Source organism: Thalassophryne amazonica, chromosome 8 (assembly GCF_902500255.1).
Source record: "Thalassophryne amazonica chromosome 8, fThaAma1.1, whole genome shotgun sequence".
Lineage (NCBI taxonomy): Eukaryota > Metazoa > Chordata > Actinopteri > Batrachoidiformes > Batrachoididae > Thalassophryne > Thalassophryne amazonica.
In genome coordinates this window covers 25,174,801-25,202,331 of record NC_047110.1, presented here as the reverse complement: position 1 = coordinate 25,202,331, position 27,531 = coordinate 25,174,801, and the positions used below count along the sequence as shown (strand labels likewise).

Below are 27,531 nucleotides of genomic sequence, written 5' to 3'. Positions count from 1 at the left end.
ACTTAATTCATTCAGGTTTTTACAAATTGTAACATTTTAAGTTGGTTCAAACATTCTTTTTTTAGAGTGCATTTCCCCTGCACACCTGTTTATCATTAGTTAGTCTTTTTCAGCCACTCCTCATGTCATCCGCCAGTTTGTATGTCTTTGCACCCAGTTTGGTTATTCTGTCAGTTGTTTTTTGGTAAGTCACTCTTTGGTCTTTGTGTAGTCTTTTGTGGATTCTATGTCATCCTGGTCATGATTGTTTATCACTGTCACCTGAAGATTAAACACCCTGTTTTTTTGCTTTTTTTGCACTTAACCCTTTTGTGTCATGTGTCTGATCTTTCCTTAGGGCCCTGTCCCACTGGCGGTTACGAGGCTTTGCGTACGGAATGCGCACAAAAGTGGCACACATCCGCCAAACAACCGCAATATCCGTATAACATTCCTGTATGAGTCGGCCGACATCCGAACACATCAGTGAACATCCGCACAGGCACGGATTTTGAGCGACTCAAAAATCCTGATGCGGATGAGATCCGCATCACTTCCTGAACACATACTGAAGACATACACAATCAACGCGGCGCATATCCGCTGTCATCCGCAACCGACGGGTTGGTGCGGCTTGGCGGCGGATCGGGACAGCGTGCAAAACAGATATAACGCGTGCCCAGCGCGGCTACATCACGGTCGCAAATGGTATGTCGCGCATGCAGACAGAGTGGGCACGGATGAAGCGAGTGCATCACGGCTGCTGTGCATCCGATATGCGATCATATGCGGATGCATTACAAAACACATAAATGCCGGCCAGCACCAGCCCAGCTGTGGATACTGATCCTGGCAGGCCCGTTTGCGCTTCCTTTGTGTCCGCGATGCAAATGCGCCACCAACTCAGTTCCCACCACGCATGTGCACTGCGTCCCCATTGCAGCCGTTGTGCTGCCGTGTTCGTCGCTCTGCGTCCGATCCCTCTCCTCTATCCATGCGTTGTATACATCCGTGTTTGGCCGTTGTGTTTCCGCAATGGCCACGATACATTCCACTACATTTACCAGCTGTGACCCTCATGGGGGCGCCTCTGCGGTCGCCTTTGCTTCTGTTCCCTGTTATATCCGCTTTTCTTCCTCGTGTATTCGCTGTGCACTCATGATGTCTACGTGATCCACCCCGAGACATTTGTCATTTCTGCCCACCTTTGTTGCGGACGCTCAGCTTTTGTCTCCTCATTTCATGCGCAAATCCTCCTAACCGCCAGTGGGACAGGGCCCTTAGAATGGTTCATACCACAACAATCCTCAACCCCAGCCATCCACATGCACACCATCACACATCCCAATGAGCTGGCTAAAACAGTTTCGGTGAGGATTTTGTCCTGGTCTTAAGGCCACTGTACATGCTTGTGTCTGTTGTTTTGTCAGTTATTGCTGTTAGTGAAAGACAGGATCATAAAAAAAAAACCAGTAACAGCAGTGCTCTTGCATGTACTGTAAGTAATTAAACCATTACTTAAAAAGCCATCACTTGACCCAGCTATCTTAGCTAATTATAGGCCAATCTCCAACCTTCCTTTTCTCTCAAAAATTCTTGAAAGGGTAGTTGTAAAACAGCTAACTGATCATCTGCAGAGGAATGGTCTATTTGAAGAGTTTCAGTCAGGGTTTAGAATTCATCATAGTACAGAAACAGCATTAGTGAAGGTTACAAATGATCTTCTTATGGCCTCAGACAGTGGACTCATCTCTGTGCTTGTTCTGTTAGACCTCAGTGCTGCTTTTGATACTGTTGACCATAAAATTTTATTACAGAGATTAGAGCATGCCATAGGTATTAAAGGCACTGCGCTGCGGTGGTTTGAATCATATTTATCTAATAGATTACAATTTGTTCATGTAAATGGGGAATCGTCTTCGCAGACTAAGGTTATTTATGGAGTTCCACAAGGTTCTGTGCTAGGACCAATTTTATTCACTTTATACATGCTTCCCTTAGGCAGTATTATTAGACAGCATTGCTTAAATTTTCATTGTTACACAGATGATACCCAGCTTTATCTATCCATGAAGCCAGAGGGCACACACCAATTAGCTAAACTGCAGGATTGTCTTACAGACATAAACACATGGATGACCTCTAATTTCCTGCTTGGAAAACCACCTCTCCTGTAGCTAGTTAAGTGGTGTTTTATTGTTTCAGTGCAACTATAAAGAAAAAAACAACACTATTGCTGTATTATCTATCCATCCACTTTTGTTCATGATATGGTACATATATATATATATATATATATGTTGATAAACTTGCTGATGATTACACAAAACTTGTATAAACATTGATTAAAGAATCATAATTTTTTAGAACTGAGTATTTGTCCCAGTGAGATGTGAGTAATTAAGAATAGAAGGGGAGAATGTGTCAAAGTACCAAAAGAAAGAAATAAAATAAATGAAACGGCTAATCATGGCAGACATACAACCCCATTTCCAATTAAGTTGGGACATTGTGTAAAATGTAAATAATAACAGAATACAATAATTTGCAAATCCTCTTCAACCTATATTCAGTTGAATACACCACAAAGACAAGATATTTAATGTTCAAACTGATAAACTTTGTTGTTTTTATGCAAATATTTGCTCATTCTGAAATGGATGCCTGCAACACATTTCAAAAAAGTTGGGATGGGGCAACAAAAGACTGGAAAGGTTGATGATTGTTCAAAGAACACCTGTTTGGAAAAAGGTGAGTGTCATGATTGCGTATAAAAGGAGCATCCCCAAAAGTCTCAGCCATTCACAAGCAAAGATGGGGCGAGGATCACCGTTTTGTGAACTGCGTGAAAAAATAGTCTAACCGTTTAAGAACAATGTTTCTCAATGTTCAATTGCAAGGAATTTCGGGATTCCATCATCTACAGTCCATAATATAATCAGAAGATTCAGAGAATCTGAAGAACTTTCTACACATAAGCAGCAAGGTCGAAAACCAACATTGAATGCCCATGACCTTCTATCCCTCAGGTGGCACTGCATTCAAAACTGACATCATTGTGTAAAGGATCTTACCATGTGGGCTCAAAAACACTTCAGGAAACCATTATCAGTTAACACAGTTTGTCGCTACATCTACAAGTGCAAATTAAAATTCTACCATGCAAAGCGGAAGCCATGAGGCCACATTTCAAATTGTTTTTGGAAATCATGGACGTCGTGTCCTCTAGAAAAAAGGGGGAAAAGACCATCCAGATTGTTATCAGTACAATGTTCAAAAGCCAGCATCTGTGATGGTATGGGGGTGTGTTAGTGCCCATGGCATGGGCAACTTACACATCTGTGATGGCACCATCAATGCTGAACGGTACATCCAGGTTTTGGAGCAACACATGCTGCCATCCAAGCAACGTCTTTTTCAGGGACGTCCCTGCTTATTTCAGCAAGACAATGCCAAGCCACATTCTGCACATGTTACAACAGCGTGGCTTCGTAGTAAAAGAGTGCAGGTACTAGACTGGTCTGCCTGCAGTCCAGACCTGTCGCCCATTGAAAATGTGTGGCACATTATGAAGCACAAAATATGACAACGGAGACCCCGGACTGTTGAACAACTGAAGTCGTGCATCAAGCAAGAATGGGAAAGAATTCCACCTACAAAGCTTCAACAATTAGTGTCCTCAGTTCCCAAACGCTTATTGAATGTTGTTAGAAGGAAAGGTGATGTAACACAGTGGTAAACATACCACTGTCCCAGTTTATCAGTTTGAACATTAAATATCTTGTCTTTGTGGTGTATTCAATGGAATATAGCTTGAAGAGGATTTGCAAATCATTGTATTTTGTTTTTATGTACATTTTACACAACATCCCAACTTCACTGGAACTGGGGTTGTAGATTAGGAGGGATGAAGGTTACATAATCAAGAGAACAAAAATAAGAAAATGAGAGAATCAGCTCAGTTACTACTCCAAATTCTTGACGTTCTAATAAGTCGTCTGTGTGTGCTACAACCCCTGGCAAAAATTATGGAATCACCGGCCTCAGAGGATGTTCATTCAGTTGTTTAATTTTGTAGAAAAAAAGCAGATCACAGACATGACACAAAACTAAAGTCATTTCAAATGGCAACTTTCTGGCTTTAAGAAACACTATAAGAAATCAAGAAAAAAAGATTGTGGCAGTCAGTAACGGTTACTTTTTTAGACCAAGCAGAGGAAAAAAATATGGAATCACTCAATTCTGAGGAAAGAATTATGGAATCACCCTGTAAATTTTCATCCCCCAAATTAACACCTGCATCAAATCAGATCTGCTCATTGACACTGACCCTATGCCATGACATTGACCCTATGTGTCTTTTTGCAAGGAATGTTTTTGCAGTTTTTGCTCTATGGCAAGATGCATTATCATCTTGAAAAATGATTTCATCATCCCCAAACATCCTTTCAATTGTCCAAAATATCAACATAAACTTGTGCATTTATTGATGATGTAATGACAGCCATCTCCCCAGTGCCTTTACCTGACATGCAGCCCCATATCATCAATGACTGTGGAAATTTACATGTTCTCTTCAGGCAGTAATCTTTATAAATCTCATTGGAAAGGCACCAAACAAAAGTTCCAGCATCATCACCTTGCCCAATGCAGATTCGAGATTCATCACTGAATATGACTTTCATCCAGTCATCCACAGTCCACGATTGCTTTTCCTTAGCCCATTGTAACCTTGTTTTTTTTCTGTTTAGGTGTTAATGATGGCTTTCGTTTAGGTTTTCTGTATGTAAATCCCATTTCCTTTAGGCGGTTTCTTACAGTTCGGTCACAGACGTTGACTCCAGTTTCCTCCCATTCGTTCCTCATTTGTTTTGTTGTACATTTTTCGATTTTTGAGACATATTGCTTTACGTTTTCTGTCTTGACGCTTTGATGTCTTCCTTGGTCTACCAGTATGTTTGCCTTTAACAACCTTCCCATGTTGTTTGTATTTGGTCCAGAGTTTAGACACAGCTGACTGTGAACAACCAACATCTTTTGCAACACTGCGCGATGATTTACTCTCTTTTAAGAGTTTGATAATCCTCTCCTTTGTTTCAATTGACATGTCTCGTGTTGGAGCCATGATTCATGTCAGTCCACTTGGTGCAACAGCTCTCCAAGGTGTGATCACTCCTTTTTAGGTGCAGACTAACGAGCAGATCTGATATGATGCAGGTGTTAGTTTTGGGGATGAAAATTTACATGGTGATTCCATAATTTTTTCCTCAGAATTGAGTGATTCCATATTTTTTTCCTCTGCTTGGTCTAAAAAAGTAACCGTTACTGACTGCCACAATCTTTTTTTCTTGATTTCTTATAGTGTTTCTTAAAGCCAGAAAGCTGCCATTTGAAATTACTTTAGTTTTGTGTCATGTCTGTGATCTGCTTTTTTTCTACAAAATTAAACAACTGAATGAACATCCTCCGAGGCCGGTGATTCCATAATTTTTGCCAGGGGTTGTATGCATAATTTGCAAGTGGTAAGATGGCCACCAGCTGACCCACATGAGCTTCAACGGTTTGTACGGCGTGTGTGGGCCAATGAGCTATCGAGTATTATAGTCAGATCAGACCGCAAATAAATCACACTAACTGCCTTCCCTGGAACTCTGCACTGAGAAACAAAAGCTCTCCTGTCTCAACCACAAGGGTGGAACCAACCTGAACCAATGTTGCTTCCTTAATAAATTGCTTTGGATTAGCCAATCACAGTGTTAACAATACCACATTTAGTATCAGATTTTCTGTGTCCGTTAGCAGTCACCCAAACCCAGATTCAGGCATCAGCACAACTAGAAGAGCACTCAGAGGGCTGACCTTTGCCAAGAGAATAACGATGGACTTCACCAACTGACAGGAGTGCAGTCAGACTCTTTCCCATCTATCAGTTGCACAAGGATTAAATAGAAATTTTCTCCAAACATCAAACCACAAAAAAGTTGAAACACTGAGAGTTTGGATTTAGACCAGATGTGATATCTTCCACTTGATGCATATGTCAACACCAACCAAGACGTACATCTGTGGATTGGACACATTTTTATGTTTTTGAAAAAGGTTTTTCAAAAATGAAGTATTGCATCGTGCACGTGTTCTGTAGAACAATCTGTCTGCACAGATAAAGTCATTCAAGTCTATGAGGTGTTATTGAGAAGTTTTGAACCTGACTCAGGAGAAGTATGATGTGATTCTCCATCTATTGCATTTCAAGAAACCAACATTTCTGTAGAATGTGTGAGATTTTGACTCACTGGGTGCAATGAGGCTCAAAACTTCTCAATCACCTCTCATGCATTAAAGACACCTGTTTTCAGTTACAGTTGGCCAGTGGTGGGCACAGCCCTGCTAATCTGATAATTAACAAAGCTAACTTTGTTATTAGCAGATTAGCTTTCAGCTAACATTAAAAACCATCAGTGGAAAAATTAGCTTCCGCTAAATTTAATTCCGCTAACATTTTCTGCTGGCATAGTGAGTAAAGCTTAACAGTCAAAAACATTTGTAAACCTTAAAATCATTCGTGTTAGTTCCTGTCTGCTGTGCATCTAAAACAGTCAGGCTGCTGTGTGGAGCTCAGCTCTGCCCCCCCAGCAGAAGGACGCAGTCCGGCTGCCGCAAAGAAGCGTCATTTAGGTCCCCTTCACACATAACATGACTGAAGCCGACTGGCGCACAAAGGAGGAATTGCATTCTTGAAAAATCTTAGCCGCCTCTAACGCCTGTACAGCTGTCACCACAACCATTCACGCACACAAGCGACCGAAAGACAGCGAATGCCCTGTGAGTGCCCATTTGACCCCTCTCTCGGCAGGTGTCGGCCAAATTCCAGGTGCCACACACGAATATCTAACACCGCTCCCTGGGCACTTAGAAAAGGTGAGGCTATTCGCGCTCTCTGCATGAGAGTAGACAGCAGGCGACCACATTTGACCTGTCTATGAAAAGTGTCTAAGTGTCCTACGAGTGTGGCATACTCTAGCAACACGCATGTGGCATGCCAGCTCCCCCCAACAAATGTGATGTGCATGTTCATTGTGTGTGTACGTGTCTTTCACATACACAATTACATAACAAATAAATAAAATAATTCATCACAGAATACAGATTTTTCAATTTCAATTTATTTTCATTTATATAGCGCCAAATCACAACAGAGTTGCCTCAAGGAGCTTCACACAGGTAAGGTCTAACCTTACTAACCCCCAGAGCAACAGTGGTAAGGAAAAACTCCCTCTGAGGAAGAAACCTCATGCAGACCAGACTCAAAAGGTGACCCTCTGCTTGGGCCATGCTGCAGACATAAATTACAGAACAATTCACAAAACGAATATACAGGAAATGCTGTTAGTGCACAGGACAGGAGGGTCGCCAGCACAAATACAACTCCCATCTCTGGATGGAGCTGCACCTTAAACAGAGAGAAAAAACAGAGAGTGACACTTTGTTCTGCGTGCTGCACGAACAGGTGGGCGTGGCCCCAAACAGCAGCAGATGTTGAGATCTCCGGGTCTGCGAGACTCAGCTGGAGAACACGTACCATGTGTTGAAGGACGTGACCTTATAATTCTATGCCACAAGGCGCATGCCTGCTGTCCTCATGTGGAAATACATAAAAACATATATCGCGTTTGCCACGGGCTGGAGCCGCCGCTCAGTGTGCATACTGGCAGGCTGCTCCATGTGCTGATCATGTGAACACTCAGCTTTAGATCTGAATGTCACGTCACCCACGTGAGCTCTGGTCCACATGACGCGGTGTCTCTCCTTCGGCGTGCCACTCGCTGGACACGGGGCCAGCAAATGTGGACATAAGAGCGCACTGCTTCATTCATGTCATTTCATGACTGTATGTCCATGACCATGTTACTTAAATTTAGAAATAGAAATTATATAAAAACATTTGTTATAGAAATACTGTAGGCTATACTATAAATAATATATCATTACTTGTGTGATACAATTCATCATATAAAGCAAGAAATGACTGGATGACTGGACCAATGACTGGATACAAAGGTTGAACTTTTGAAACTGCAATACACAAAAAGGCCTCAAGATGGAGACAGTTGTCTATCTCACTACAAGCTACAAGTAACATCAAGGATTTCTTTTATTACCAATTTGTGTTGCTAATCAACTTCGAGAATGACTCTCAATTTAAAGTAAAATGTTAGGTATGTGAAATTATGCCAGGACTTGGGAAAATACATTTTAGACAGGGACACCGTTATACCACGCCACCGCACCGCAGACTGTGCAAAACAGCATACTTCGTATGACCGATGCACAACCATCCCACAAATAGAATAAAGAATAAAGAAACAACCTGGCGGCGACAGCATGGTAGCTAGCCATGCACACCATTTGCACAGGTTACATTGCTAGGTTAGGTTACGTGACTGGTAGAGTTAGCACGAACGGAAATAATATCCAACCTTAATTCATATCTGAGTGACCCAGTTAGACAGCACTTTACTTCGGACCAGAAGATCAGAATGTCTCTCTCACACACAGATGTCTGATTTATGAACAAGTTAGGTTGCTGTTCATCAATTAATAGCTGAAGTTAACCTTCACTTACCGTCATGGCCGTAGTGGTCCCTGCCTCACTTTATAATCACCCTTTCTTGACTTCAATGAAAATATATACTTGTTTTATAAAAAGTAAAATAAAGACCTCTTTCTTGACCTCATATTTAACTGTTGATAGCACTGTAACAGTAAAACTTGTCATTTCTAGCCTACATTGTTAATAAATGTAACTATTAAATTCTTTCTAACATTTTTCTAACATTTAAATTTTCTCTAAACATTTTACTTGTCGAAATTATTATTATTTTAAGTAGTATTAGTAGTTGTAGTAAAAAAGGCTTCAAAACTGGACCTTTAATCTCGGGGTGTTGTGAGGGGGGGACATCCTTGCCCCACGCCCCCATTCCATCTGGATTTGCCCCTGCTTTGGCGTTTGAGCACAAAGAATGGATAATATTTATTTATGCAGAAAACATGACCAGATTTACAGGTCAGAAAGTTTTATTGCGTTTTCACATCATGCGCTCCCCAGAAAGAGAGTTTAGGTGCATTTGAGTGGAAAATAGTTGTTGACGCGTCGCGGAGGATCAGCTGTTTTAACGCGCAGATACGGAGCGGCTCAGCTCTAAATAAAGGAGGAAAAAAAGCATAAAAATGTCTTTGTAAAGCTCAGTACAGGTGTGCTGTTATCACAGTGCTTTAAGAGGTGAGGACGAGTCATAGCTGCTAAAAAAAAAAAAAAACGCGGATGAAAAGCTCACAGCTCACTTCACTTAGTAAAAAAAAAAAAAAAAAAATCCGCAGGGTAGTAGGCCATCAGGCCACCGGGCATATGCCTGGTGTGCAATACTATCAGTCCAGCGGTGGGCAGGACAGGTAGTTCTGTGGCACAGGACTCAAACTGCCAGTGTGATAAAATGGGTTCAATTCCAGGTGTGCCCACTTGAGGCTCCCTGTCCTTGAAAAAGACAATGCACTCAGTCCACCCGGCTGTAAATGGGTAAATGGGTAAATGGACATAAAGTGCAGAAAAACATTAATCTAAAAAATATATAAGAGGTTATTATCAGGAAGAATGAACTTCACTGAATCATATTGGAATTTGAGACTCTGTCTGGAATAGTAAAGACAGAGGGTGCCCTTTGAGAGCCCGTTTGATCCCTCTCTTGGCAGGTGTCTGCCAAATTCCAGGTACCACACACGAACATCCAGTACCACTCGCGGAGCACTTAGGAAATGTGTGGCCATTTGTGCAGTCAGGACGAAAATGATGAGCTGACTGTGGAATTTGTCTAAGTGCTCCCAAGACTGTGGTGTCGCCAAGCAACACACATGGTGTGCCAGAGTGTCGGCTCCCCCTCCACACATGTGGCTGTGTGTGTATTGCACGTGTGTTGCGCCCCCTGCCTCCTCCCGCAACACATGTGGAGTGTGTTTTGAGTGCCCCCCGCAACATGTGGTGTGCGTGTGTTTCGCGCACCATCCCCCCGCAATACATGCGGTGTGTGTGGGGGAGCACACTTAGATGAAATTCTGATATGTATGTACAGATGGGGAGAGGCCAGCGCCTCTCAGAGGATTGCTGGCCAGAGTCTCAGACAGCTGGAAATGACTGCTCAGTGCACACGTGTCACATTAAAAACACAGAGACCACAGCCAGGACAGGTGTAGAAATAATAACTACTTGTACATACACAATTACATGCCAAAATAACTAAAAAAAAAAAAAAAAAAAGATCACATAACACAGAAACAGACAGTGACACTTTGGTGTGTGCGCTGAACAAACAGGTGCGGCTGCCTGCCACCAGCAGCAGCTGTTGAGATCTCCGGTCCTGGATGTCACAGCTGTAGAATATATACGCGTGTGTGTGCTTGCTGTCATCACGGGGAAATACATAAAACATATATCACTTTTGCGACAGGCTGGAGCGTACGCACATTGGCTGTCCCAGGTGAAATGGATCATCAGATCACGTTGACACATAGCAGGCTATCTGAATGTCACATCTGTCTGACAGGACACGCGTGTCAGGCCGGACACGCATGGGCCCGGACCAACACACATGTCCTGTGAGCGGCACGCCGCAGGACTATATGGCAAGCTAACAGTGCGACAAATATGCCACTTTCAGTCATGTATCACCAAAAATACGCTGTAACAAACATTGTTTTGCCAGTTATTACGGCACTTTTTCGCCATAATTATCGCCATAATTATAAACATTGTGTAATTTCTCTCTTTTTTAAAAAAAATACATTTATCTCCTTGTTGATTTTAGGCATTTTACGTTCCTGTTGTAAGACAGTGATTGTAGTGCAGTGATAAAGTTTCTGTCTGTTAATCAGAGCTTTTGTAAATTGCAGGTTTGAATCCTGCGAGTGGCATTTATTTTTTATTTAATCAGGGTTATTCAACCGCAGGGTTCTGTATTGGGTCTCCTTTTATTTATATCAACCCAGTGATTTCCACTAATTATACACTGATATCTCATCTATCAGTGTCTGGTGATTGTACTAATTATTTATATACCTGCTGGACATAATTAGCGCACTGCTTCATTCATGTCATTTCATGACTTTATGTCTGTGACCATCAGTCATACACAAGGGCACAGATGGATCATATTTGTACTGTCCGCTCGATAAGAGGGATTAAATATTGGACATTGCAGGGTTTTTCTGTGGTGTGTTTTTTTTTTTTTTTTTCATCTCCACAGCTGCAGCGCGATGTGTTCGCACAACACCGTCGCAGCGGGATCATTCACGCCTGCCCGACCATGTGTCCCTCCCGACGTCTGCTATCGGAGGTCTCTCATTCAGGCTGTTTCACCGTGATTCACCCTGATTCCTACTTATTCGTGCTATGTGTGAAGGAGCCCTAAAGTGTAAAATTTTTATGTGAAGAATACCCCTGTTAACCCCCAAAACATGAATCAGCTGCAATTCGTGAATTATCTGCAAACTGTGAATACTGAAAAAACAGCTCTCGAAATGTGAACGCACATTTCTTCATGATTTGGTGTATGTGCTTGGCTGAGGAGCCAATGGTGTGAAGCTACCATCCGTGGGATTATGACTGCTCAGGGCTCGCCTCACTGGGTGTAGTGACCAGTGGCGGTCCTAGAGTGATTTACTCCCCGGGTGAAACCCCCTGCGTGCTCCCCCCGCACACTAACGTGGCCACCACCTCCGCCCCACCACCCATGAAAACACTAACTTCATCCAGAACACCCACAATCCCACACATTAACTCACAACAGCTATTTTCAATAACAAATTTCCGGTTTTAATGTTTCGACCACCAGTGATGCCGGTAACGCGTTACTTACTCTAATCCGACCACTTTTTTTAGTAACGAGTAATCTAACACGTTAATCTTTCCAAATCAGTAATCAGATTAAAGTTACTTCTCCATGCCACTGTGCGTTACTATTATTTTTCATTGTGGGTCAACAGCAGCATTAAACTTGGTCCGTGGGCAGGAGGTCGGGGTTCGACTGAACTGCCCACTTTAAGCGAGCTGTGAGCTTTTCATCCGCGGTTTTTTGCAGCTGCTCGACTCGTCCTCACCTCTTAAAGGGCGGTGATCAGCACACCTGCACTGAGCTTTACAAAGACATTTTTATACTTTTCCCCCTCCTTTATTTAGAATTCTGAGCTGAGCCGCTCCGTATCGTCTCGTTAAAAACAGCTGATCCTCCGCGACGCGTCAATAACTAACACTATTTTCCACTCAAATGCACCTAAACTCTCTTTCTGAGGACCACATGATGTGAAAACGCAATAAAACTTTCTTACCTGTAAATCTGGTCCTGTTTTCTACATAAATAAATGTTATCCATTCTTTGTGCTCAAACGCCAAAGCAGGGGCGAATCCAGATGGAATGGGGGCGTGGGGCAGGGATGTGCCCCCCCCACAACACCCCTAGATTAAAGGTCCAGTTTTGAAGCCGTTTTTTACTACAACTACTAATATTGCTTAAAATAATAATAATTTCGACAAGTAAAATGTTTAGAGAGTTAGAATTTAATAGTTACATTTCTAAACAATGTAGGTTTGAAATTGCAAGTTTTACTGTTACAGTGCTATCAACAGTTAAATATGAGGTCAAGAAAGAGGTCTTTATTTTACTTTTTATAAAACAAGTATTTATTTTCATTGAAGTCAAGAAAGGGTGACTATAAAGTGAGTTGTTGTCGGCAGCTGGGGAAAGTAACTAAAAAAGTAACTAGTAATCTAACTTAGTTACTTTTACAATTGAGTAATCAGTAAAGTAACTAAGTTACTTTTTCAAGGAGTAATCAGTAATTGGATTACTTTTTCAAAGTAACTGTGGCAACACTGTCGACCACCTCCTCATCCAAACATTAAATGATTCCCCCCTCCCCCTGCACAAAGTCTGCACTGTGCAGCGTTGCTCACCTAACGCGAGAGGTGAGATGGAGAGAGCGCTCTGCCGTAACGTAACCACGAACTCCCCCGTCAGGACAACCCCCCCCCACCCACCCCGGTTTTATTTTATTTTATTTGGACAGGTTTTTTTTTTTTTTTGACCGTTATTTTTATTTTTTATTTTTTTCACATGCTCGTGCCCCCCCCCCCCCCCCCCCCCCCCCGCGCGATGCCGCCCCGGGCAGCTGACCGGTCGGCTGCCCGGTCAGCCCGCCTCCAGAACCGCCCCTGGTAGTGACGACCCCCCCCCCACCCTTTTTTTTGCGGAGATCGGGTTTGTGATCAACATTTCCTGAAGTAATTGATCTGTAAACTGAAGTCCGTAAACTACTTAAACTGAAAGAAAACATTCATTCATTCATCTTCTACCGCTTAGTCCAATTAAGGGTCGCAGGGGGCTGGAGCCTATCCCAGCAGTCATACAGCGCGAGGGAGGGTACACCCAAGACAGGACGCCAGTTTGTCGCATGGCCACAAATAGACAAACAAACACAGACACACCCACACACACGCCTACGGACAATTTTAAGGATTTCAATCAACCTAACCCGCATGTCTTTAGATGTGGGAGGAAACCGGAGTACCCAGAGGAAACCCGCGCAAACACAGGGAGAACATGAAGTTTAGGGCTAGTGGCCGGCGATCACCTTAGTATTTCTCAGTTTTTTTTGTTGTTGTTGTTTAATGCTGGCAAATTATACAGTATTTTTTGTCTTTCTGATGCCTGATTCTGTTTTTTCTCTCTGTTTAAGGTGCAGCTCCATCCAGAGATGGGAGTTGTATTTGTGTTGGCGACCCTCCTGTCTTGTGCGCCAACAGCATTTCTTGAATATTCGTCCGTTAATTGTTCTGTGAATTGTTCTGTGAATTGTTTCTGTAATCTATGTCCGTAGCATGGCCCAAGCAGAGGGTCACCCCTTTGAGTCTGGTCTGCTTGAGGTTTCTTCCTCAGAGGGAGTTTTTCCTTACCACTGTTGCTCTGGGGGTTAGTAAGGTTAGACCTTACCTGTGTGAAGCACTTTGAGGCAACTCTGTTGTGATTTGGCGCTATACAAATGAAAATAAATTGAAATTGAAATCCACACAGAAAGGCCATGGGAATTGAACCCACGACCTTCTCGCTGTGAGGCAACAGTGCTAACCACTAAGCCACTATCCTGCCCCTGAAAGAAAACATGATGAATGATATTCACGTTTTGTGGTAGACACCACAAAACGTGAATATCAAAAAATAAAAAAAATAAAAGTATCACTGTTTGCAGAAATTTTCACAAATGGTTTACGGATAATTCATGATTTGCAGCAGATTCACGTTTTGGGGTGTCAACACCCCCAAAACCACCCTGTGTCTCTGCATGTATGATTTTGGAGATCATTGGAACATCTGCAGTTTGTTTTTCCTTGTGTTAATTAACAGAGGGTGAGGAGGAAACACCAGCCCCGGGTTCAGCTGTGTACACACACACTCAGAACTGTCACTTCACTATCAGAGTCCTTCCATCAGGTCGGGTTTCTTGTTTGACTTTTTTTTTTAAATGGAAAGAAGATTAACCTTTGAGCTGATTGATCCATTCGAACCTGATATTTGCACCATGTCTTTTGTGGAACGTGTGCACACTGCTCACTTTGCATTCCACTGGGGCTTACTTTCAGCTCTTACTGCTGTAAATAAAGAGATTGTCCATGTGTTTCTCTTTCACATGTTACACTCCTGCCATGTATTTTCCGACGTCTTTTCATCATCAAACCAGATCAGAATTTTATCACACAGTCTACTTGAAAGATTAGGAAGAAACAGCAAAATGTAGCATGTTACTTACGCCAAAAGCAGAATTGACTGTCCCCTCCTCACTGAGTCTCAGCTCCATGGGAAGTTCTGTAGAGAGATGCATTTTGTTGCTCTTGAGGACCAAATACACAAATGTAGACAGTGGAATTCAACGCTAAAGTGACTGTGGACCTTATAGGACAACACGAATGGCTATGTCACATCTCTAGGGCAACTAAGAATCCATGTCAAGAGTGCTGAAGTTTGTAACCTCCTCTCCAGCTCAGAAAAGATTCTGGTTTGCTGCTGAGTAAATGTAAGGTTTAGTTACGGTCATGTGGCTTTTGCTGAGTAACGATTGCTCTGATGTGAGGACAGAAGCAGGTTTGTCACATAAATTCCTCGTTTTGTCATACCCACTGATTGTCCTCTTATCACAAACTGGGATTAAGGTCAGTTGGAACATAGGATGAGAGAATTCCAAGCAGATGAAGATTCAGGAAATTGGATATCTATTACTTGTGGGTATCATAGGAGAAAATAACCTTTGCTTTTGTTGTTATCTTAAAAAAAAAAAAGGAGCCATAAGATATGCGAGACATGCACACTGTCCACCTCTTAGAGAGTGCAATACCTGTGCCTTCTATTTTCGATAGATTCATGCAAATTAATTCTTTGTGATTCAGTGGCACTATAATCCTATATTTTCCGGAGTACAAGTTAGACCTGTCAAAAATGCCCCTTGTGGAGGAAAAAAATATATAAGTAGCATCTGTGTATACATCGTGCCCTTTTCTCTATATATACTTGTATTACACGGAGTTAGCTTTCACAGCTACGCAGATGATACACAGCTGTACATCTCTGTGTCTCCTGATAACACAAGACCAGTGGGGGTCTGCTCGGGCTGCAGAGAATGTTCAGGTTTTTAAGAATAGGCTCAAGACTCATCTTTTTTGTTTAGCTTTTAATTGTTTATTTATCATTATTATCTTGTTTAAACTGTTACTGCCTTTTATTCTTTTATTCTCCTAAAGTGCGTGTGTGTTGAGAGCGGTGGTGTGTATGACGTGGATCACGGGAGGGTTCTTGTTGATTGAGGTTTTTATGTGGGTGGATGGTAGTTTAAAGGTACTGTTTTTACTTTGTGAAGCACTTTGTGTTGCATTTAATTATATGAAAAGTGCTTTATGAATAAAGTTTGATTTGATATATTGTCAGCTTTCTTTTGATTCTGTAGTGTACTTTTTTCTTGGCATATATTATTTTATGATTGGAGATTTTTTTGTTTAGTGCTTTGATTGCTGAGGAAGCCCAAGATAAATAGTTTTTATTGTTATTATTGTTCTTATTCGTGAACGAATGATTTTTCGGTATACAAGTTGCACAGGAGTATAAGTCACAGGACCTCCCAAACCAGTAAAAAAAAAAAAATCATAAAAATGGTATGTTTCTTTGCAGTTTGACATTTAATCAAGAACTAAACTATTGTAACTTTCATTATTGATGAAAGAATTAACTGGAAAGCTCATATTCAACATATTCAAAAGAAAGTATCAAAAAGTATTGCAGTGTTCATTAAAGCAAAGCATGTTCTTGATTGCAAAGCACTTCATACTCTGTATTGTTCATTGGTTGCACCCTATCTGACTTACTGTGCTGAGGTTTGGGGCAACAATTATGAAACTACATTGCAACCATTATTCATTCTCCACAAAAGAGCATTAAGAACAATTCACAATGCAGGTTATCGAGATCACACCAATTTATTGTTCATTAAATCTAAAATATTAAAACTTCACTATATGATTGCATTTAAGACTATTCAATTAATGTATAAAGTGAAAAAATAAGGAACTACCCTTTAGAATTCAAGGATTTTTCACGGAGAGGGAAAATATAATCTAAAGGGCTTGTATTATTTTAAAATTGCTGGCGCTTGGATTGCCAGGAAAGGTTTCTGTGTCTCCATCTGTGGCCCTAAAATATGGAATAAACTGATGGAGGAACTCAAGTGATGTCCAAATATTATTCAGTTTAAATATCAATATAAAGAAATGATGTGTGACTGATGAAGAAAAATGACTTTCCTTGATCATAGTACAAAACGCGGACCCGGCCGCCACGAGGGGGCGTCCTGATAACATTAAAGGCAATTACATATTTTGACGAAATTACAAGTTTAAATGACTATTTATATATTTATATATATATATATATATATATATATATATATATATATATATATATATATATATATATCTCACAGGAATCCTACTTTACAATCACACTGCAGTCATTGTTAAATTATTTCCTTTTGCATTTATAATAAACATTTGTATTTATTTAGTTTTTTGTTTTTCTGGTTGAAATAAGATATAAATAATCTACCAGACTTCAAAAAATATACACGTTTCCATGTTATTTTATTTGTCTAAAAATAAATGTCTGAGGTTCCTTATGTTAAACAAGAAATTATCTAATGTGAAATAACAGGTGCTTTTAATACAGATGAAAGGTTTCTAAAGAACCATTTATTGATTTATTTACCTGTTTTAATTACAAGTGTTCTAAACTTTAACAGTAATCAGAAATTTTGAGGTAACAACAAAAAAACATTTCCAATGATTTTTCTTCAGAAAACTGTTCTATAAATGAGCAGTCCTGTCACACGTTAATGTTTTGTACAGATCAGTGGTTTCTGCACCAATCGGATTGGTCCAATCCATTTTGTAGAGATCAGTGGTTTCTGCCACGAGTCTTCCGTGTTTTGGCCCGACGCATATATATACATATATATATATATATATATATATATATATATATTTATATATATATATATATATATATATATATTTATTTATTTTTTTATTTTTTTTTCTGGCGCCGGGTCTGACAAAACGGAAGCAAAAGAACACAAGCGGAAAAAAAGTTTTTGTGTCTCAAAAGTGTGTGTGTGAGTGAGAGTGAGAGAGGGGGGGGGGGGTAATGTGTAACCACTGCTAGGATTCACACAGCAGCAAATTAAGGAGCTGAAGTCCGTAGCTGTTGCATTTAAAGATTAACAAAAGTAAAGCACAGTTAATTAAGATAAAAGAAACGATTCCAACCTTGTATCAGTAGAAGAGCAGAGAGAAGTCCAGGCGCCGAGGACTCAATCCATTCACAGGGGCGGGAGCGGCCGCCTGCTCTTCCTGCAATCTGATTGGCCACCCTGTATGCTTCTCCATTGTCATTGGCTGTTGGTCATGTCAATCATTGTGCTCGATGTAAGTCTCCGTTGTGTGATCAAACGGAAACAAAACTGAAACCTAGAATAAGACTGTGCCGTGTATGAAACACTACAGAACTTTTATTTTGACACAAATTCAGGAAGTGGCTCTGCAGCTGCGCCGATTAAATGCTGTAGCTTCACCGATCACGGACTTTTCTCAAGTTGACAGCAGCGCACGGTTCGTGAACACTGTGTATTTCCATAATCTCTATAAATATGGGACGGCCGGCCCATGCACGTGTAAACGTGCAGCGACCCACCGGGCAAATGCCCAAAATCACAGATTACCAGTCTGAGCCTGACACTCTGTGTCACTTTGGGGGCATTCCTGGCATCTGACTGGAGCCCTTCTAATGCAGAATGATACACACTGTGCCCAAGAATGTGTTTTGAACACAAAATGATATAAATTATACTTATTAAATGAGAATTTACTTAGTTTCGAAAGGTACTGTTATAGGTTTTTACGATCAAAAAATGAAGTGCTTTTAAATACCTTCAAACCTGCATTATTTGGTCCATATATGGTCAGTAAAAAAGTTGCTAAATTGAAATAAGTTTATTGAGATTCCACATTATTTCTGAAAGAGCATAAATGTGCTGTGTTCCAAGAGCTCTCATAACAAAAGATCAACTTATTTCTCTACAGTACTACACTATGGCATTCCCTAATAAATGAAGATCAAATAAAATCTGTGGTAATAAACATTCTTGGATTTTGACATCTCCCCCTAAGCTTTTAACTCAATGAAGTGGGTCAGGATGGCACAAGATGCCCCAACCTGCTATCATTTCACACCTTATATTGTTAGAGATGGAGGGTTTTAATTGTGTGGAGGTGAGATTTCTCCTGAATTAAAAAGTAAAAGCCCCCACAGTACACATGGCTCACAAGTACTGACACGAGGCTGCTGCTTCAGTGATCCACAACCGGCAAATTTTCACGTCAGAGATACATGTGTGCAGCAATTAAACAGCAAGTCATAACACACTGACATTTTCTACCCAAGTAAGTAAGTATTTTCCCACTCTAGAACCAATTACACTGAATGGCTAACTCACTTTTGCTACTTCTTAGAGATCGCCACTTCCACACTTGCACGAATGAGTGAGTCAGAAAACACGCGCACACCACGGAGACCGGATGTTTTGATTCTTCCGCTGATCACAAAGATGGCTGGATCTGGTCGAGCTTGTGGTCGTTTGTAGACAAAACATCAGTCTTTCCATTGGTACCACGTATTAGCTTATTCGCGCTGATCATGAGAAATGGTGGCGCAAATACTACAGCAGTGATCCAGAACCGGCAATGAACCAGAACGGGGCAAGTGACTGTACAAGTTGACCCTGTTAAAAAAACAATGTCTCTTGAAGAGGAATAACCCATATACAAGTTGTACTGGAGTATACAGTAAGTTGCACCGTATTACCAGCTCTTGCGTTTGGGATTGAATACATTTTTATTCGGCGCATGCACACACACATACTTCACAAAAAACAAAACAAAGAAAATAAAACTCATAAACAATTTCCCGGTTTTGTGCGGCCGAAAAGGATGTAGGCTGAAGCAAAAGCTTATAAACGCCACCCCCAACTTCACCAGTTGTTATACATACGAGGTTTATTAGAAAAGTATCCGACCTTATTATTTTTTTAAAAAACCATATGGATTTGAATCACGTGTGATTGCGTCAGACAAGGTTGAACCCTCGTGCGCATGCGTGAGTTTTTTCATGCCTGTCAGTTGCGTCATTCGCCTGTGAGCAGGCTTTGAGTGAGGTGTGGTCCACCCCTCTCGTCTATTTTTTATTGTGAATAAATGTCTGAACGATTTGGAGCTTTGCTGCATCAATTTTTTTTCCACAAACTGTGAGAGACCTCCAGGTGGACACCGTTCGAAAAATTAATATGGCTTTCAGGGATGATTTTATGGGGATTAAACAGATTACGGAGTGTTACTGCCGCTTTAAGGACTGTCCACAACTCCTGAGAGCGCGGCGCACTCCCAGCCCCCATCAACAGGCTGACACCCCGCTGGAACAACTGGATCATTTCCAACGTGAAAGCTTTGTTGATCCGGGACCTCGTCTGACTTTCACAAAAAGGCAGAAGATGTGGACATCAGCACTTTTTCAGCACATTCCACTGTTACAGGAGTTTTTTTTCATGGAAAAAGAAGCGGAGGGACGAGCCACGGAGCCGTTCATTACGCGGCACAAAACCACCTCCGTGTTGGTCTCACAGGACGGCTTTCAGGTGGATTTCAGACGGATTCCGGTTGCTTTCCAGTCGTGTGAATATCCGATTGTGATTGTGCATGAGCTGGACATGTCCAAACATGTCGTGTGAGGCTTCATCACGGCGTTTCTTTGCGCCATGCGGCTCCACCGCGCGTCGAGGGTTCAAGCTTGTCTGACGCAATCACGTGATTCAAATCCATATGGTTTTTTAAAAAAATAATAAGGTCGGATACTTTTCTAATAGACCTCTTATATGTACACTCATAACAATACCAAAAAAGAAAAAAAAGACAAGAAAAATGAGTGGAGACAATATAGATTAATCTGTACACAGCAGAACAAACAACAGTATAATGCACAGATAAAACAGAACAGTAACAAAGTCAGTTAACCTATTTTATTGTACTATAATAAGTAATTATGTTGCTTTTATAAAGTCTTTTCAAGCCAGCCAAAGTACCAGATAATTTAATACTCTCAGAACAGTTATTCCAGATTTTAACACCTTTTACGGAGATGCAGTGACTTTTTACAGTAGTTCGAATCTTTAAGCTGTCAAATACCAGTGTTCCTCTGAGATGGTAACACAACTCCCTCATTTTAAACAGTTCCTGGACATGTTGAGGCAAGAGTTTATTGTTAACTTCATACATGGTCTGTATCATAATATAATCAACCAAGTCCCAAAATTTCAAAATGTGTAAACAAGCAAACAGTGGGTTTGTTGGCTCACGATATGTTTTTTTTTACTTACAACTCTTATAGCTTTCTTTTGTAACAGAAATATTGGGTTTGTATTTGTTTTATATGTGCATTGTTGTAAGTTAGTTATTATCTTAATATTAGGGTTTATTTAGTTTAGTGTGCTGATTCCTGGAAAAGTCCTGTATAAATATTCATTGTAATTATTATTACTGTAATAACAACCAATGTGTGATTTTTTTTTTTTTTAATGAGTTGTAAAGGAGTATAAGTAGCAGGGTCCCCCAAACTAGCAAAAAACCTCTACTTATACTCTGGAAAAATACAGTAAGCATTGGGTCAAAGCTGTTGTGGTCAGGCTGAGTTGATTATGCAGACAGAAAATTTAAAATGGTAAGTTGCCAAACCCAAGATGATTTATTCAGATCCCCAAATTCCACAAAACATCTAAAACAGTCTTAAATGTGAACATGCCTGAGTGATGACAAACATCCACAGAGTGAAAGAAACTTCCCCAAATGGTCTGGAATGAGAATGTGCCCGAGTGAAGTTTTTCCTTACCACTGTTACCTCTGTGCTTGCTCTAGGGGTTGGTAAGATTAAACCTTAATTGTGTGAAGCACCTTGAGGCAACTTTGTTGTGATTTGGTGCTATATACAACCCCTGGCAAAAATTATGGACTCACCGGCCTCGGAGGATGTTCATTCAGTTGTTTAATTTTGTAGAAAAAATCAGATCACAGACATGACACAAAACTAAAGTCATTTCAAATGGCAACTTTCTGGCTTTAAGAAACACTATAAGAAACCAGGAAAAAAAAATTGTGGCAGTCAGTAACGGTTACTTTTTAGACCAAGCAGAGGGAAAAAAATATGGATTCACTCAATTCTGAGGAAAAATGATGGAATCATGAAAAACAAAAGAACGCTCCAACACATCACTAGTATTTTGTTGCACCACCTCTGGCTTTTATAACAGCTTGCAGTCTCTGAGGCATGGACTTAATGAGTGACAAACAGTACTCTTCATCAATCTGGCTCCAACTTTCTCTGATTGCTGTTGCCAGATCAGCTTTGCAGGTTGGAGCCTTGTCATGGACCATTTTCTTCAACTTCCACCAAAGATTTTCAATTGGATTAAGATCCGGACTATTTGCAGGCCATGACATTGACCCTATGTGTCTTTTTGCAAGGAATGTTTTCACAGTTTTTGCTCTATGGCAAGATGCATTATCATCTTGAAAAATGATTCATCATCCCCAAACATCCTTTCAATTGATGGGATAAGAAAAGTGTCCAAAATATCAACGTAAACTTGTGCATTTATTGGTAATGTAATGACAGCCATCTCCCCAGTGCCTTTACCTTACATGCAGCCCCATATCATCAATGACTGTGGAAATTTACATGTTCTCTTCAGGCAGTCATCTTTATAAATCTCATTGGAACGGCACCAAACAAAAGTTCCAGCATCATCACCTTGCCCAACGCAGATTCGAGATTCATCACTGAATATGACTTTCATCCAGTCATCCACAGTCCACGATTGCTTTTCCTTAGCCCATTGTAACCTTGTTTTTTTCTGTTTAGGTGTTATTGATGGCTTTCGTTTAGCTTTTCTGTATGTAAATCCCATTTCCTTTAGGCGGTTTCTTACAGTTCGGTCACAGACGTTGACTCCAGTTTCCTCCCATTCGTTCCTCATTTGTTTTGTTGTGCATTTTTGATTGTTGAGACATAATGCTTTAAGTTTTCTGTCTTGACGCTTTGATGTCTTCCTTGGTCTACCAGTATGTTTGCCTTTAACAACCTTCCCATGTTGCTTGTATTTGATCACTCCTTTTTAGATGCATACTAATGAGCAGATCTGATTTGATGCAGGTGTTAGATTTGGGGATGAAAATTTACAGGGTGATTCCATAAGTTATTCCTCAGAATTGAGTGAGTCCATATTTTTTTCCCCTCTGCTTGGTCTAAAAAAGTAACCGTTACTGACTGCCACAATTTTTTTTTTCTTGATTTCTTATAGTGCTTCTTAAAGCCAGAAAGTTGCCATTTGAAATGACTTTAGTTTTGTGTCATGTCTGTGATCTGCTTTTTTTCTACAAAATTAAACAACTGAATGAACATCCTCTGAGGCCGATGATTCCATAATTATTGCCAGGGGTTGTAAATTAAAATAAACTGAGTTTGAAAAATTGTGATGACAAAAATCCACAGAGTGAAAGAAGCTAGATACACACACACACAAAAAAAAACAAAGTGTCATATAATAAAGACTCAGTGTTCTTGGAGCATACTCACAGAGGTGATCAAAATCAGCAAGCGAGAACAAAGGCAAACCGGAGAGGATCATTCACAAGTAACAAACAAAATGAACTGGCACTGCAGGTGAAACTGGCAACAGGTGAGTAGCAAATAAGGAGGCAGGACTTAGACTCACATGGGTGAAACAATGTGCAGGGAAATAAATCATTGAACAGACCAGGGGTCGGTTCCATAAAACAGGATTACCAAATAAGCCAGGCTTATTTCATTAGTCTGACTTACTTTCCAGTGGATCCGGTTCTGTAAAGCAAGCTCAGCATAGTTCAAACTAAGTTACCATGGCAACATATGATGGCAAACTAAGGGTGCACCCCCTGAACATGTATTACAGTGCTGTGAAAAAGTGTTTGCCCCCTTGACTTTTTACATGTTAGATTTTTTTTAGGACATCAAAAAACAGAACAAAAATTCAGTTCTTGTATATTAGAATTCCTAAAATCATGCTCCTGTGAAAGGTAATCGCTACATCATGAATTAAAAGAAACAAATCTAAAAGCCAAAATGATGGTGTGAATAAGTAAGTGCACCCTTTAGTATAGCACATGTAAACCATCACTTTTATATACAGTTTTCTTTGGAAAAGTCAGGGGATGGTTACATGAACATTCCCAAGACACTGACAATGTCTTCGACATTATTTACATGAATTATGAAGAAATACAAACAGTATAGCACTCTATGGTAAATCTGTGTGAAGTAGATAGTTCTCAAAAATGGAGTGAGGAAAGCCACCAAGACACGAGGACAACCCTGATGAAGTTATAGACGTCTATGGCTGTGATTGAAGAAATTGTGCATAGCGCAAGTTTTGCATTTTGAATCACCACTCCTGCCTTCACAGTGCAGTTGTACAGAGAATAATTTTCTTTCACCAAAACATCAAATCTATGCTTGAATCTCCAATGTGCCTTCTGGCAAATTGTAGCTGAACTTTCAAGTGTTTTTTTTTCCTTTCTTTTTTATCGAAACCTTCTCTGTACCACTTCATCATGAAGATGGATAACTGGTGATACAAAATGCAAAGCTTGCACTGTGCATAATTTCTCCAATCACAGCCACGTAAGCCTATATCTTCATCGGGGTTGTCTTGGTGTCTTGGTGGCTTTCCTCACTCTTCACCTTCTTATACAACCACTCAGTTTTTGAGAACTATTCATTCACACCATCATTTTGGCTTTTAGATTTTTGCTTCTTTTAATTCATGATGTAGCGATTACCTTTCACTGTGAGTTTAAAAAGCATGATTTTAGGAATTATAATATACAAGGCCTGAATTTTTGAACCAATTGGGGACCCCTAATGCTGGACTGTGGTAAACCAGTAGATAAAACATTGCATTAGTCCAATCTAGAAGAAACAAATGCATGAATCAGAGTCTCAGCATCAGCCATAGACAGGATGAGACGAATCTTCACTATATTTCGCAGGTGGAAAAAAGCAGTCCTCGTAATATCTCTAATGTGGAGGTCAAAAGACCATGTAGGATCAAAAATTACCCCAAGGTCCTTCACTTTGTCAGTGTGATGTATGGCACACAAGCCTAGGCTAAGCATTAGCTAGTCAAATTGATACCAATGTCTCACTGGACCAAGAACCATCGTTTCAGTCTTATCAGAGTTTAAAAGAAGAAAATTGCTAGACATCCAGCTTTTCACTGATACAAGGCAAACTTCTAAGGATTTTATGTGGATGAGATTACCAGCAGTTATCAGCATGTATAACTGAATATCATCAGCATAGCAATGAAACGTAATCCCAAAACGCCGCAATATGTGCCCAAGGGGTGCTATATAAAGGGAGAAAAGCAGGGGGCCTAAGACGGACCCATGTGGAACCCCAAATTTCATGTCACTAAGATTAAATGTAGTGTTATTGTACAAAACACAGAGAGAATGACTGGTCAGGTATCATGCAAGGACATTCCCAGTAATCCTAAAATGATTCTCCAACCTATCGAGTAGAATATGATGATCCACGGTATCAAACGCAGCACTGAGATCCAACAGCACCAGAACTGTAGAGGTGTCTGAATCCATTGCAAGCAGATCATTCAAGACTTTCGTGAGAGCTGTAACTGTGGAATAATATTTTCTAAAAGCAGACTGCAGTGGCTCAAAGAGATCATTCTCAGTAAGGTGGTCTACAACCTGCTGTGAAACCACTTTTTTCAGAATTTTAGAGCAAAATGATAGATTTGATATCAGCCTATACTTTTTCAATATACAAGGGTCAAGATTGGATTTCTTAAGCAATGGTTTAATCACTGCAGTTTTGAAACATTTAGGAACAGATCCAGAGGTTAATGAGAGATCAGTATTTTCCAGAGCAGTTGGCCCAAGACTGGGCCATGGGTCCTTAAACAGTTTTGTTGGTATAGGATCAAATAAGCAGGCTGTGCTTTTTGTAGACATTATGAGTTTCATCAGCACGCCTAGTGAGATACTATCAAATTCTGTAAATGTATGTAATACTACAGTGATGGCACCCACCTCAATAGTAGGGTGTAGTGGCTGGGTTAAGGCATGCTGGGATATGTTTAACCTAATGTTGTGTATTTTCTTCTCGAAGTAATCCAGGAAATCTTGTGCTGTAAAAGGAGCGACTTACAGGTGGTTGTCCATGTATAAGTGTTGCCACGGTGTCGAACAAGAACTTTGAGTTATGCTTGTTTTTGCTGATCAAATCAGAGTAATAGGCCCGCTTTGTAGCCAGTAGTGCATGCTTATAGTCTAAGATAGCATCACGCCACGCTCAAATGCATTGCTGGAATCCTAATACATCCATAATTTCCATAAATGATTTGCAAAGGGGATCCAAAGGCTTAATTATATGGGTGTTGAAGTCAGTAACAATCAGAATGTTATTTGCAATAGTTGACAAGTTAGAGATAAATGTATCAAATTCATCTGAGAAATTAGAGTATGGGCCAGGGGGCCTACATATAGTGACAAAGTAATATGGGTGATTTTTATTCTTGTGACCTTGACTATACACAGCATCATGGGCATAGCAGAGGGTTATTTACGCTTGCTCACTGAAGTCATTTTTGCATTTTGTTTCCTGGTGTGTTTGTTTTGTTTTGCCACCATCTTGTGTTGGTTTTTGTTGTTTCACTTTTCTTGAAACTGGTTTGCCCTGTCTCTGATTATTCCACCTGCTGTTCAAATCACCTGCAGCTCATCAGTTTGGTTATTTATGTCTCCTTTGTTTGTCTTTGTGCAGTATGGTGGCTTAGTGGTTAGCACTGTTGCCTCACAGTGAGAAGGTCATGGGTTCAGTTCCCACCTGTGGCCTGTCTGTGTGGAGTTTGCATGTTCTCCCCGTGTTTGCATGTTCTCCCCGTGTTTGGATTTCCTCCAGGTGCTCTGGTTTCCTCCCACATCCAAAGACATGCGGGTTAGGTGGATTGGAATCTTTAAATTGTCCGTAGGTGTACGAGTGGGTGTGAATGTGTTTGTTTGTCTGTTTGTAGCCCTACGACAGACTGGTATCCTGTCCTGGGTGTACCCCACCTCACGCTCTATGACTGCTGGGATAGGCTCCAGCCCCCTGCGACCCTTAATTGCAGTTAAAACGGTTGAAGATGTGTGTGTGTGTGTTTGTCTTTGCCTTGCTGGTTCATTTGCTTTCCTGTTGACTCCCATGTATCATGGATTACTGGTTTTGTTCTTCATGTGTTTCCTCCATTCAGAGTTCTTTGTGAGTACCGTAGTTTTTGCTATTTCACTCCTTTTTCATCCATGCGTTTTTGAGTATATCCTCACAGTCTTACCTCCTTGGATTCCTTCACCCTTTGTCAGGGTTAGACATTTTATTTTTGTTTGTAAATAAACCTTCTTGGATTTTTTGAAGATCACTTTTGTTGTTCTGACTGACCTGCATCTTGGGGTTCTATTTTTAACGTTTCATTGCACTAATCTCAACAACAATACTACTGTGTGCTGCTGTGTTTGCACATTAGGCACTGACAGGCTATGAGGATGCCTGACACAAGAAGAGGGTGGACTCACAATGCAGACTCCCAGACCGGGAGTTGGAGTAATCTTTAATTCAGGCCAAGGTACGGTACATGGGTTATCAGTCAGCAGAGCAACGGTACAGGCAGGACTAGGCAAAAGCACGCTCATGATCAAGCAGGGTCCAAAAGCATGAGCAAACACAGATATCAGGGCTGAGGCAAAAAAGCCGCGGTCAAAAATACAAAGCAGGA

General features: G+C 40.7%; 1 protein-coding gene across 1 annotated transcript in view; it reads right to left on the bottom strand.

Moving 5' to 3' along the window:
- The window catches only part of si:dkey-106n21.1 (solute carrier family 23 member 1), a 228,439-nt gene extending 213,269 nt beyond the window's left edge, over positions 1-15,170 (bottom strand). Inside the window, 1 exon segment of the mRNA XM_034175892.1 lies at positions 14,830-15,170. Coding sequence (XP_034031783.1) covers positions 14,830-14,901 — 72 coding nt within the window. The 5' untranslated portion in view covers positions 14,902-15,170.
- Positions 15,171-27,531: the final 12,361 nt, after the last annotated feature.